Consider the following 13727-nt stretch of genomic DNA (forward strand, 5'->3'; position numbering starts at 1 on the left):
GTTGTAGATTCTCCTTGATGCACCATTGGGAGTACCTCTTCAATTTGGCTAAGTAGCACTTTCTTGTGGTAGGCCTCCTTGCCTTCCTGAGTACTGCCATAGTACTTGCTGGTAGTTTTAGGTGCGCAAATTCTAGGTCTGCAGGAGCCATGTTGCTAGGCTGGGACCCTCCGGTTCTGGGTGAAGCACCCTGCCCTTTTGCATTGTTAACAGGTCCCTTCTCCTTGGGAACCTGAGTGCTGGTTCTTGTGCCATTTCCACTATCTGCGAGAACCAGGACTGTCTGGCCCACTGAGGTGCTATCAGTATCAGTGTCATGTTGCTGATTCTGCATTTGCTGAGTACCCTGTGTATCAGTGGTATCGGGGGGGGGGGGGGGGGATGCTTATGCAAAGCTCTTTGACCAACTTATCCATAGCGCATTCCCTTGGGACCGGTGGTCCGGTTGCCTGGATGCGAAGCGTTGGCCTTTTGCATTCTGGTGTGTTGCAAATAGGTCTATTTGTGGAGTACCCCATTTCTGGAAAAGCTTCTCTATTTCCTGCTGGTTGAGCTCCCATTCGTGGGAAGCAGACGTCTGCTGAGCCGGTCTGCTTCCACATTTTCCTTTCCTGGGAGATGTATTGCTAGTAGGTCTATTTTCAGATGGATGGCCCATCTCCAAATTTCCTGTGCTAGCCCTGATAATGGTACCGATTATGTTCCTCCTTGTTTGTTGATGTAGAACATGGTGGTTGTGTTGTCTGTTTGGACCAACACCCTGTTCCCGTACAGCTCTTTATGAAAGGCTTTTCAGGCTAGGAATACAGTCTTTAGTTCCAGGTAGTTGATGTGTTTGACCGCATCCTGCTGCGACCATAGACCCCTCACCTTGAGCTTGCTCATGTGTGCGCCCCACACCAGCTGGGAGGCGTCCGTTGTGATGGTCACTGTTGAAGTTGGTGGTGTGAATGGCTTCCCCTGTGATAAGTTTTCCTTCTTCCACCACGCTAATTCCTGATGCACTGCGTGCATGACAACCACAAGATCTTCCCAACTCCCTGAGGCTTGTGACCATTGCTGCTGGATCCATTCCTGAAATGGTCTAATGTGCAGTGGAATACTTGGGACTAGGTGGATGCATGACGCCATCATTCCCATCAGTTAGCTCGCCGTCCTCACTGTCAGAACTTGACCCTTGCGGTAATGACGTGTTTCCTTCAGTATCACCAATGTTCTCTTCCTGCTGGGGAACACCTTTGCCTGAATGGTGTCGGCCCCTAAGAATATCTTGATCTACTCTGGTTCAGTTGACGATTTCTCCCAATGGATTGAGAAACCCAGTCTTGTTAGTGTTAGTATGACCTGCTGGATGTGTAGTCTGCACAGGTCGTACAAACTTGCCTTTACGAGCCAGTCGTCTATATAAGGGTATACGTGTATCCCTTGCCTTAATAGGTGTGCTGCGACAGCTGCTAGGCATTTTGGAAACAGCCTTGGTGTGGATTTAAGGCCGAATGCCAGTACTGTGAACTGGTAGTGTCTTTGATTGATCACAAACCTCAGCAGGCGTTTGTGTTTGTGGTTGATGGGGATGTGTAAGTATGCGTCCTTTAAATCTATCGCTGCCATGAAGTCTCCTTGCTGTATTTGTGGTATTACCTCTTGTAGGGAGGTCATCTTGAACATTTGTGTTCTTATGAATTTGTTCAGGAACCTTAGATCTAGGATAGGCCTTAGTGTCTCGTCCACTTTTGGCACTAGGAAGTAAGTTGAGTAAACCCCGATGTTCCCTTGGTACCAACTCTATCGCCTCCTTGCTGAGCAGCTCTTGTGCTTCTAGCTGCAAGAGCTCCTTTGCTGAGTGTGCCCTGTTTCTTGGTTTTCTGTTCGGAGGTTGTCTTTCTAACTCTATACAGTATCCATATCGTATGATGTTTAATATCCATTTGTCCGATGTGACCTTTCTCCATTCCTGAATGAAGTCTCTTATTCTTCCCCGTACCGGTGTTGAGTGTTCGAGGTGCTGTTTGCCGTTGAACGTCTGGCTGGATTTTCCCTTTATGTCCTTCGCCCACCCCGAGGTGTTGCTAGGGTGGGGGCATTTTCTTTGATGAAGTCACTTGGTTCAGGGCTGTTTTCTTCCTCTCTGTGTTTGTCCTCGTCCGTTTCCGCGCCCTCGAAAGAACTGTCCCCAGGGCTGGTACTGCCAGTTCTGCTGCTGCTGTCTCTGCTGTTGCTGGCTTTGGTTGTTCCCTTGGTAGCCTTGCTGGAACGTTTGGTGCGATGTGGAGGGCGCGTTGCCTCCCCTACCACCCGGTCTTCTTGTGGGTGTGCCCCTTCTCATTCCCCTGAACGGCAACGCCCCCATGGCCCTTGTAGTTTCGTTGTCCTTCTTAAGCTGTGTCAACTTGTCGTCGACTGGCGTGCCAAACAGTTGCTCTCCATTAAAAGGTGTGTTTAGGATGTTGCTTTGCACCTCCGGCTTGAATCCCGAAATTCTGAGCCAAGCGTGTCTTCTCTCAGTCACTCCTATCATCATTAGCCTGCTTGATGTTTCTGCCGCATCCAATGCTGATTTTAGGCATGTATTCGCCATGCTTTTCCCCTTTTCTACCAGGTGAGTTTCTCTTTGCTGGTACTGTTCCAGCAGATGTTTTAGGAGCTGTCCTACATCATCCCAGTGTTGGTAAGCATGCCTGTTGATCAGGGTGTTGGGAGATAGCGATGCGCCATTGGATTGCCGCATTTCTCTCCACTTTCCTCCCTGTGAGGTCCATCCTCCTACTCTCCTTGTCTGGAGGTGGTCCAGGATTAGTGGGTACATTGGCCCTCTTCCTCGACGTTGCTGCAATAATGGAGTCGGCTGGCACTGAACATTGGATCCATGCAGGGTCCTGCGAAGAATGTTTGTATTTCTTCTCAGTCCTGGGGGTCACCGCCTTGCATGTTGCAGGCTCCTTAAAGGCCTCTCTTCCTTGATCCAGCACAATGGTGAGCATGGGCAGGAATTGTCTCTTACTCTGTTGTGGCAGTAGAGTTTCCAGGAGGAAACATGATTTCGGCTTCTCTTCCTTCATTTTCACCCCATAAGTCAGTGCAGCCTTCTGCACGACCATGTTGTAGATCCCTATGTCGTCTGGTGACGAGGGCCTCGAACGGTACGTGTCTACCCCCTCTTCCGGCGATTCTGTGTCGAGATCTTGCCAATCCATGTCTTGCGCCTCCGAGGGTGTCGAGTACCGGTAGGATTGAAGGTCTTTGTCGCCTTCTCCCTCGAAATAGTTGTCTTCGTCGCCGATTTCCTTGAGTGGTTCAGGGGTTTTCGGCGGTTCCGCGTCCTCGTCGTCTCCTTCGACCGCGGGCTTCGGCGGAATGGTGTACTGGCTCATCTTCTCGTCGAAGTCCTTTTTCCATTGAAGGATGCTCGTCATTTCGGCCTCGAGCCACCTCTTCTTACTCTCCATCTCGGCGGCGTGTTCGGCGTCGAGGGCTGGAGCACTTGATTTCGTCGTCGACGAAGTCTTTCCTTCTTTTCTTTTTCGAGGGCTTTTGCCGATTGTGAGTCCTTTTTTAAGGATCCGCCCAGTTGACTGTCCCTGGTAGCGGTTGCTTTCGTCGAGTGTTTCGACGGCAGAGCTCCCTTCGAGGACTTCGCTTCACTTCTACGAGTGTCGCTCGGGGCTTTTGCTTCACCCTCTCGAGAGTCGCCTGAGTGTTTAGGGGTCGAAGACTCTCTTACCTCCTTCAACGTCTTCTTATGGACCTCGACGACCTCTTCTGGTCCTTCGGCGATGTTGTCCTCCCCTCCACTGGAGAGACCCAAGTCTCGGAGCGATGGAGGTGGCCCCTGGCCTTGCATGTTGTGGTTCGTCCTTCTCTGCCTCTCCCTTACTCTAAGGGTCTTCGGTGTAAATGCCGAGCAGGCGTTGCAGTCTTCGCTGCTGTGGTCGAGCGGCAGGCCGAGGTTGCAAACTGGATGCTGATCCTTCTGGGCGTACTTGTGGTGGCAATTGGTGCAAAACTTGAACGGTGTTTTGTCCATCCCCGCACTCAGGGTGCCCTCTGCGAGTGCATCCTCCGTCGAACGTCGAGGTTTTGGTCACAAAACTTCTCCCTCATCGCTCCGGGTACCTGACCTGTAGTCCGGTGTAGTTGAAAACTTGCTTCTTCGTCGATTTTCTTCGATTTTCCTTGATTCCTCTTTCAAAACTCTGGAACTCTTCTGTAACGATCCAGACCCAACGAAGGAAAAAAGAATCTGAAGATGGCAACCAAAGGTGGGAGCTTCCGCAGGAAGCGCGCCGACGTCACGAAAGACACCAAATGGTGGGACGGCGCCGCCAACTTTTGCCACGAAAAAAAAAAAATGTGAAAATACTACGATTCTGCACCCAACCACAAGATGGCAGAATAATGCAAAGCATAGTGAATCCACAAAGATTCACGCTGCAAAAGTTCATTTTATTCTCGCCGATAGCAACATGCCATTTGTGCGGTTTTAATTGTATTCTGTGAAGTTATTTTAGATGTGCTGAGCAACAGGGTACACCTGTTAAAATAAACACTTTTTAGTTGAATTGTCTTTCGCCTAGTACAGTTTGTGTCAGTAGTATTGAAAAGAACAAAAAAGGTTTGTTTCTAATTGCCAAGGTGTAGGTGAATAACTGTTTAGAGACTCTTAGTAATCCAAATGCATCAATGCCACATCAACTATGTATTGGGTGGCGTTCTGTGGAACTAAAAAACTGTTTTTCACATTAAAGTGTTAGTTTAATGCACCAGGTTCATTTGTGTCACCAGTTGGTAGGAAAGCAAACCAGGTCTATTGTGCCAGCTCCTCCTGCGACAGTTCTTCTGTCCAGCTTGTCCTCAGTATGCTACCCTCTGCTGCCTATCTGTTGCTTTCTGTATGCGCCTCATCTGCTTGTTTCTTGCTCTGTTTTGCCTTTTCCGCCCTCTGTTTAGCCTTTCCTGCTCGTTTCTCAGCCCCTCTGTTTTGCCTTTAATGCATGTTTTCTGTCCTTGGTTTTGCCGCCTTTTCCCTGTTTTGCCTTTTCTGCTAGCTTTTCTGTCCTCTGTTTCGCCGCCTTTTCCCTGTTTTGCCTTTTCTGCTAGCTTTTCTGTCCTCTGTTTCGCCGCCTTCTGCTCGGTTTTGCTTTTTCTGCTCGTATTTCTGCCCTCTGTTTTGCCTTTCTGCCCTCTTTTTTCTTTTCTGCTCGTTTATTTGCCCTCTGTTTGCCTTTTCTGCTTGCTTGTTTTTCGTCCTTCGATTTGCCTTTTCTGCTTGTTTCTTCCCACTTCCCGCTGTTTCCCGAGGACGTAAAAAAAAAAAAAGGAACAGATAATGGACGTCCATCTTCTCCTTGTGTTTGCTGTGTTCGTCCAAAGTTGCTAAGATATGCCCAGACGTGGGTCCCTTGCTCACTTTGGCACCGGATTCAAGCTAGCCTAACTGATGAGGGGTGTTACCCCGAAACCGGTCTCAGGATGCTTTTTTCCGGCCCAGGGATGACCTCGCTTGGCAGTTCGGGCTGGACTGTTCCCATGAGGAACAGGGTCAAGACTGATTTGCATATGGCTGGGTCTGAACTGGGTTGGAGAAGTAAGCTAAAGAACGATGATGGATTCAACAAAGATTTGCAAGTGGGGGTGAGTGTCTGAAAAGGTTCAGCGCTCCTTCCATCATCACCTTGTGTTTCTTCAAGACCGGGCTTTTTGATGGAGAACCTGCACCCCACCCCAGATACCCTCAGGGGTGAAAGTGCAGCATTCTACAAATGCTGACTGACTGACTGAGCCAGAGACTCAGTTTACGAAACAGGCAGTTGGTTCAAAACAAGGTTACAAAAAATATTGCATAAAAGATGGAAAATTACTAGGTCTAATTACCTGACTGGTGGGTTGTGGGCCAGACGGTGTTAATTTGGTGTCCATTACTGTAGGTTCTGCCTCTCCATTGGTCTGTACAATCTCAGCAGGACCATTGGTGATGGTTTTCTCCATTACAGGCATCCTCTCCAATAACGCAGACCTCCATGAAAGAAAATGGGTAAAAACAACAGAAAGACAGATTGAGCCATTAAAAGCATTGCAGTGGACATGCCCCAAGCCCTATCACACTAAATCATTGAAGAGAATACATGAACTATTTACAAAACTAGCCCTAGAAAACCAAATTGGTTCCTGACAGCTCCACTCCAGCCCACCCTCAAACATGATGTAAAATCAGTAGTGGTTGGTCAAAGTAGTAGCTTACTAAACACTTGTCTCAGATCTCTTAGCAACGGCCCAGTCTGAAGTGCTAAATAAATTAAAGGGATTTTGTAGGCATGCTTGGCTTAGCCTTGCTTCACAACACAACCTGTAAGCATTATAATTAAAATATCAAATAAAAAGATTTACTTTGGGCTATTTCCTAGGTACAATTGATATGCCTTAAAGGTCATCTTGTCTGAAGGAAGATTTAGCACTTCATGAGTACAGACATACAGTTAACTGCGGGGCTTGATGCATCTTTTATATCAAAATCCACAATAAATGCGGGGCTCAATTTAAGTGCTATCATATAATATTGGCTGGAGTAAACAAACAGTTGCTCAATATTATGCAGTACAACACAGTTTGAAAGGATGGAGGCGACACCCAAATTGTAAAATGTGTCATGCACATGTTGAGAAGCCTCTTTGTAGGGCAGTATAATTGAGTTATGAGATGTTGTGTCCCTTAGGCAACAGGAAGGCACACTTACCTCATGTGGTCATACTTCTTGAAAAGTGCATTGTATTCCACCGCCCTCTGTTGTAGCTCTACATCTATGCTGCTGCTGTACACAGACACCACCTTCTTAATTCGACTGTGCAAAGAAAAGAAAGCCAAACAAATCAGCTTTAAAAATCTGGGCAAAACAGTGCGACACAGAACAACCTCAAAACACTATTCCACCACACAGTCAAAACATATTTGTTTCATTGGACAACAAAATAGAAAATAAACTACTGAAAAATGTTAAATAAAGCAAAGCGCTACAGAAAACCCAACCACCCACTGCCAATACAGAAAAGGAATATGCTACTTACCAGTATGCATCTGTTCTTGGCATGTAGAGCTGCAGAGTCACACACTGAGGATAAGATCGCCATCTGGTGTTGGGCTCGGATGATTGCAGGTTGTTGTTGTCTTCGGAGAAGTCTTTGGTCACGAGGTTGGTGACTCCTCCCCTGGACAACAGTGCGCATGGGCATCCACTCCATCGGCAGATTGTTTTTCGCCATGATGGGAAAAGATGGAGTATAGAGAAAGAAAGAAAGGATGTCCATGTGTAATGTCTAAGTAAGACGGATGCTGGAACAGATACAGGTCCCGGGGAGGCGGGCGGGCGTGTGTGACTCTGCAGCTCTACATGCCAAGAACAGATGCATACTGGTAAGTAGCATATTCCGTTCGAGGCATATGAGCTGCAGATCACACACTGAGGATAGATTATACAGCAGTGCTCCCCTTAGCGGTGGTCGCCTGTATCCGTTGCAGCAGTTTGAAATAAAGTTTTTAGGACAGCCTGGCCCACGGAGGCCTGTTGTTTGGCCTGCACGTCAACACAATAGTGTTTAGTGAAGGTGTGCGTGGTAGACCATGTGGCTGCCTTGCAAATGTCTTCTAAGGGAATATTGCCTAAGAAGGCCATAGAAGCCCCTATTTTACGCGTGGAGTGCGCCCTAGGGGGAACTGTGAGTGTACGTTTAGCCTTGAGGTAGCATATTTGGATGCATTTAACTATCCACCTGGCTATTCCTGATTTGGAGATCGGGTTGCCTTTGTGTGGTGGCGCGAAAGCAACAAAGAGTTGTTTTGTCTTTCGAAAAGGTTTTGTTCTGTCGATGTAATAAAGCAATGCTCTTTTAACATCTAGGGTATGTAGGGCCCTTTCAGCTACCGAGTCTGGATTTGGGAAAAAGACCGGTAGTTCTACTGATTGGTTAAGGTGGAAAGGGGAAATCACTTTTGGAAGAAATTTAGGGTTTGTCCTAAGAACCACTTTGTTACGGTGTAGTTGTAAGAAAGGTTCTTCAAGTGTAAGGGCTTGTATTTCACTTACTCTGCGCAGGGAAGTGATTGCGATAAGGAAGGCTACCTTCCATGTTAGGAACTGCAATTCACATTTGTGCATAGGTTCAAATGGGGGGCCCATGAGTCTTGTTAGAACCACATTGAGATTCCACACTGGGGCAGGTGGCAATCTTGGGGGAAGAATCCTTTTGAGACCTTCCATAAACGCTTTGATGGCTGGTACCTTAAAAAGGGACAGGTGTTGCCTATTTTGCAAGTAGGCCGCCAAGGCTGCTAGGTGTAATCGTATAGAGGAATACGCTAGATTGCATCTTTGCAAGTGTAGTAGATAGCAAATGATGTTTTGGATGGAAGCATCCAATGGATGTATGTCATTATTAGCGCAGTAGATGGCAAATCGTTTCCATTTAGCGGCATAACACGCTCTAGTAGTAGGGCGTCTGGCTTCTTTTATGATATTCATACAGTCTGGAGGGAGATTGAGGTAACCGAACTCTAAGACCTCAGGAGCCAGATCGCTAGGTTCAGTGTTTGAGGATCTGGGTGTCTGATTTCTCCATGGTTCTGGGTTAACAGATCCGGGGAGAGGCGTAGCTTTTGATGTGGAACTAAAGATAGTTCCAGAAGTGTGGTGAACCACGGTTGACGTGCCCAAGTGGGAGCCACTAGTATTAGTGTTAGTGACTGTTGTTTCAGTTTGCGTACCACAAATGGAACTAGTGGGAGAGGCGGAAAGGCGTACGCAAATCTGCCTGACCAGTTCATCCATAGGGCATTGCCCTTCGACTGTGGGTGTGGAAACCTGGCGGCGAAGGTTGGGCATTTTGTGTTTTCGGGAGTGGCGAACAGGTCTATGTCTGGTTGTCCCCACTTTTGGAAGAAGGGGAGTAGAACCTTGGGGTGTAGTTCCCATTCGTGGATCTGTTGTGTGTGGCGACTTAGGAGGTCGGCCACTTGATTGTGGATCCCTGGGAGATGTTCTGCTAACAGGTAGATGTTTTGGGGAATTGCCCATCTCCAGATTTGCTGTGCCAGTTGGGACAGTTGGAGAGAGTGTGTGCCTCCCTGTTTCTGTATATAATACATTGTCGTCATGTTGTCTGTGCGTATGAGGACAGTTTTGTTCTTTAGGTGAATTTGAAAGGATTTTAGTGCTAGGAACACTGCTAAGAGTTCCAGGTGGTTGATGTGGAGCAGTTTTTGTTGACTGGTCCATCTGCCCTGAGTGGTATGGTGAAGGAGGTGGGCTCCCCACCCCGTGAGAGATGCGTCTGTAGTTAGCACAACTTGTGGAAGAGGCTCTAAGAACGGTCTCCCTTTGGACAGGTTGATGGTGTTCCACCATTTCAGTGATCGAAGTGAGCGACTGTCCACCAACACCAGATCGGTAAGTTGTCCGTGAGCTTGGTTCCACTGTTGTGCTAAGCATTCCTGTAAGGGACGCATTTGAAGTCGTGCGTGTGGGACTATGGAGATGCACGACGCCATCATGCCTAGGAGCTGCATGAACACTCTTGCTGGAAGAGATGGATGAGTTTGAAATTGAGAGATGAGATTTTGTATACTGGCTATCCTGGCTGTGCTGGGATAGGCAATGGCTTTGGATGTATCTATGGTTGCTCCTAGATACTGATGTAAGTGGGAAGGTTGTAGGTGGGATTTGGGGTAGTTGATAGTGAATCCCAAATCGTGGAGAGTTTGAATCGTGCGATGAGTGTGGAGAACGCATTTTTGGTATGTATTGGCTTTTATGAGCCAATCGTCCAGATAGGGGAAGACATGGATCTGTTGTCTTCTGAGATGCGCTGCCACGACTGCTAGGCACTTGGTGAACACTCTGGGTGCTGTTGTTACTCCGAATGGGAGAACTGTAAATTGATAGTGTTGCCCATCTACCACAAATCGTAGATATTTTCTGTGAGCGGGATGCATAGGGATGTGAAAGTATGCGTCCTTGAGGTCCAATGTGGCGAGGAAGTCTCCCTGTTGTAAAAGTGGGAGGACTTGTTGGAGAGTGGTCATGTGAAAATGATCCGAATGTATATACTGGTTTAGTAGTCTGAGATCCAGTATGGGCCTTAGTGTTTTGTCCTTTTTGGGAATGAGGAAGTATAGAGAATATACCCCTTTTCCCTGATGTTGAAGGGGGACTGGTTCTATCGCATGTTTTTGTAACAGGGATTGAACTTCTTGTTTGAGGAGAGAGAGATGATGCGAGGACATTGGACGTTGTTTGGGCGGTATGTTTGGGGGGGATTGTATGAGTTCGAGGCAGTAGCCAGACTGGATAATTTGTCTTACCCACCTGTCTGTGGTGATGGAAGTCCAGACAGGCAGGAATTGTTGGAGTCGCCCCCCGACCGGAGTGGAATGGTCTGGGGGGAGTGGTGGCAAGTCACTGTTTGGTGGCTGGTGAGGTGCGGGTGTTGTTGTTGTTGCCCCGTCCTCGACCTTTGTTATTGTTTCCCCTATAACCTCCCCGGAAGTAACCTCTGTTAGGGGATGTTTGTCCAGAATTTTTAAAGGTGGACGTGGTCTCAGTTGATGTGTTTTTGGAGCCTCCTCTATAAAAGGAGCGACGAAAGGAACCCCGGTTTTGATGAGACTGCAGTGCTCCCATAGACTTGGCAGTTTCATTATCCTTTTTCATTTTTTCTAATGCAGTATCCACTGCAGGGCCAAATAGCTGCTCTTGGTTGAAAGGTTGAGCTAGAATTGCGGTTTGAACCTCCGGTTTAAAACCGGAAATACGGAGCCAGGCATGTCGTCTGAGTAAGACGCCAGTATTGACCGCTCTAGAAGCAGTGTCTGCTGCATCTAAGGCGCATTTAATGGAGGCATTAGATATTAATTTGCCTTCTTGGATGAGGTCGGAGGCCTGGGACTTAAAAGGTTCAGGCAGATGTTGCATAAGGTCCTCAAGTTGGTCATAATGCGCTCTATCATACCTGGCTAACAGGGCCTGGGTATTCGCAATACGCCAATGGTTAGCCGCCTGCGCGGCGACCCGTTTGCCCGAGGCTTCTAAAAGCTTAGACTCCTTATCTGGGGGAGGCGTTTCTCCAGTTGTCTGTGAGTTAGCGCGCTTCCTGGCATTTGATACGACTAGGGAGTCTAAAGGGAGCTGGGCCTTAATGTATGCAGGGTCTTGCGGGGCTGGTCGGTACTTTTTTTCGATGCGTGGGTTGAGAACCCTAGCTCGAACAGGGTCCTTAAAGACTTCAGTAGCATGCTTTATGACCCCTTTGATCATGGGCAGTATGTGAACAGTCTTTTGTGACTGCTCAAAGGTATCAAGGAGGAAGTCCTCTTCAATGGCGTCTGTGTGCATAGTAACGCCGTGGAATGTTGCTGCCCTATTTATAAGTTGGCCGTACCCTAGGTGGTCATCAGGAGGGGAGGGCTTGGAAGGGTAGGTAGTGGGGTCAGGCATGTCAGGTATAGGATAAGACCAGTCATCCATGGGTGCTGGGTCTGGGAACGTAAAAGGGTCGTTTGGGTCAACAGGATCATCAAATAAATCAGGGTCCGCCCCTCCCCCTAAGTCATCATTATCATCCTGTGGAGGAGGTGAATGATAGGGAGATGGTAAAGGTAAAGGTAAAGGTAAAGGTAAAGGAGAATCAGGAGGAGGAGGGGGGGACGGGTTAGGAGGTAAAAGAGGAGAGGAAGGACGAAGTGGTGAAGTAGCACAGTCCTTTTTCCGTATGGGAGCTGGGGGAGGTGTAGTGTCCAGCTTCCGCTTTTTATATGGGATGGCAGTCACATGTCCCGTTTTAGGATTGATATAGATCCGCTTCTGAGTAGGATCTGGTCGAAAAAGGTCATCTGGCTCCGAAGGTGGTGTCTGTGACGTCCGCTTCGGGTCTTTATGAGCTTGTTTCGGCGGGGACGCAGTTTTCGGCTCCGATGATTTTTTCGGCGTCGACTGATTTTTTCGGCGTCGACTGATTTTTTCGGCGTCGACTGGTTTTTTCGGCGTCGACTGGTTTTTTCGGCGCCGACTGGTTTTTTCGGCGCCGACTGGTTTTTTCGGCGCCGACTGGTTTTTTCGGCGCCGACTGGTTTTTCGGCGCCGACTGGTTTTTCGGCGCCGACTGGTTTTTCGGCGCCGACTGGTTTTTCGGCGCCGACTGGTTTTTCGGCGCCGACTGGTTTTTCGGCGCCGACTGGTTTTTCGGCGCCGACTGGTTTTTCGGCGCCGACTGGTTTTTCGGCGCCGACTGGTTTTTCGGCGCCGACTGGTTTTTCGGCGCCGACTGGTTTTTCGGCGCCGACTGGTTTTTCGGCGCCGACTGGTTTTTCGGCGCCGACTGGTTTTTCGGCGCCGACTGGTTTTTCGGCGCCGACTGGTTTTTCGGCGCCGACTGGTTTTTCGGCGCCGACTGGTTTTTCGGCGCCGACTGGTTTTTCGGCGCCGACTGGTTTTTCGGCGCCGACTGGTTTTTCGGCGCCGACTGGTTTTTCGGCGCCGACTGGTTTTTCGGCGCCGACTGGTTTTTCGGCGCCGACTGGTTTTTCGGCGCCGACTGGTTTTTCGGCGCCGACTGGTTTTTCGGCGCCGACTGGTTTTTCGGCGCCGACTGGTTTTTCGGCGCCGACTGGTTTTTCGGCGCCGACTGGTTTTTCGGCGCCGACTGGTTTTTCGGCGCCGACTGGTTTTTCGGCGCCGACTGGTTTTTCGGCGCCGACTGGTTTTTCGGCGCCGACTGGTTTTTCGGCGCCGACTGGTTTTTCGGCGCCGACTGGTTTTTCGGCGCCGACTGGTTTTTCGGCGCCGACTGGTTTTTCGGCGCCGACTGGTTTTTCGGCGCCGACTGGTTTTTCGGCGCCGACTGGTTTTTCGGCGCCGACTGGTTTTTCGGCGCCGACTGGTTTTTCGGCGCCGACTGGTTTTTCGGCGCCGACTGGTTTTTCGGCGCCGACTGGTTTTTCGGCGCCGACTGGTTTTTCGGCGCCGACTGGTTTTTCGGCGCCGACTGGTTTTTCGGCGCCGACTGGTTTTTCGGCGCCGACTGGTTTTTCGGCGCCGACTGGTTTTTCGGCGCCGACTGGTTTTTCGGCGCCGACTGGTTTTTCGGTGCCGACTGGTTTTTCGGTGCCGACTGGTTTTTCGGTGCCGACTGGTTTTTCGGTGCCGACTGGTTTTTCGGTGCCGACTGGTTTTTCGGTGCCGACTGGTTTTTCGGTGCCGACTGGTTTTTCGGTGCCGACTGGTTTTTCGGTGCCGACTGGTTTTTCGGTGCCGACTGGTTTTTCGGTGCCGACTGAGGTTTCGGTGCCGACTGAGGTTTCGGTGCCGACTGAGGTTTCGGTGCCGACTGAGGTTTCGGCGCCGACTGAGGTTTCGGCGCCGACTGAGGTTTTGGTGCCGACTGAGGTTTCGGAGCCGATGGACTTTCAGGCATCGATGTTGAAGAACGTTTCGGTGCCGGTGGAGACTTCGGTGCCGAGGAACGTTTCTGTGCCGAAGGAGATTTCGGTCTTGGAGCCTGTTTCGGTGCCGACAATGGGTGTTTGGGTGCCGAGGGTGTTAAAGGCACAATTAGGTGAGGTTTGCTCGAGCCCGAGCCACCCACAGGCTTAGTTGTCTTCGGAGCCGGGCCCGAGGGCGGGGCTTCTGAAGAGGATTTCCGGTCGCGACTGGGCCCAACTGGCGGAGTCTTGACCAATGCTTTTTT

At 49.4% G+C, this 13727-nt stretch overlaps 1 protein-coding gene across 4 annotated transcripts in view; it reads right to left on the minus strand.

Annotated features, from left to right (window-relative positions):
* The window catches only part of AP1G1 (adaptor related protein complex 1 subunit gamma 1), a 691372-nt gene that overhangs the window by 156038 nt on the left and 521607 nt on the right, over window positions 1–13727 (minus strand). For all 4 annotated transcript variants that reach the window (XM_085636792.1, XM_085636794.1, XM_085636795.1 and 1 more), the window contains 2 exons: window positions 6731–6835; window positions 5872–6013 (listed from right to left, as the gene is read on the minus strand). In XM_085636792.1, coding sequence (XP_085492918.1) covers window positions 5872–6013; window positions 6731–6835 — 247 coding nt within the window. The remainder of the gene's footprint in view (window positions 1–5871; window positions 6014–6730; window positions 6836–13727) is intronic.

This window comes from Triturus cristatus, chromosome 12, assembly GCF_964204655.1.
Source record: "Triturus cristatus chromosome 12, aTriCri1.1, whole genome shotgun sequence".
Taxonomy (NCBI): Eukaryota; Metazoa; Chordata; class Amphibia; order Caudata; family Salamandridae; genus Triturus; species Triturus cristatus.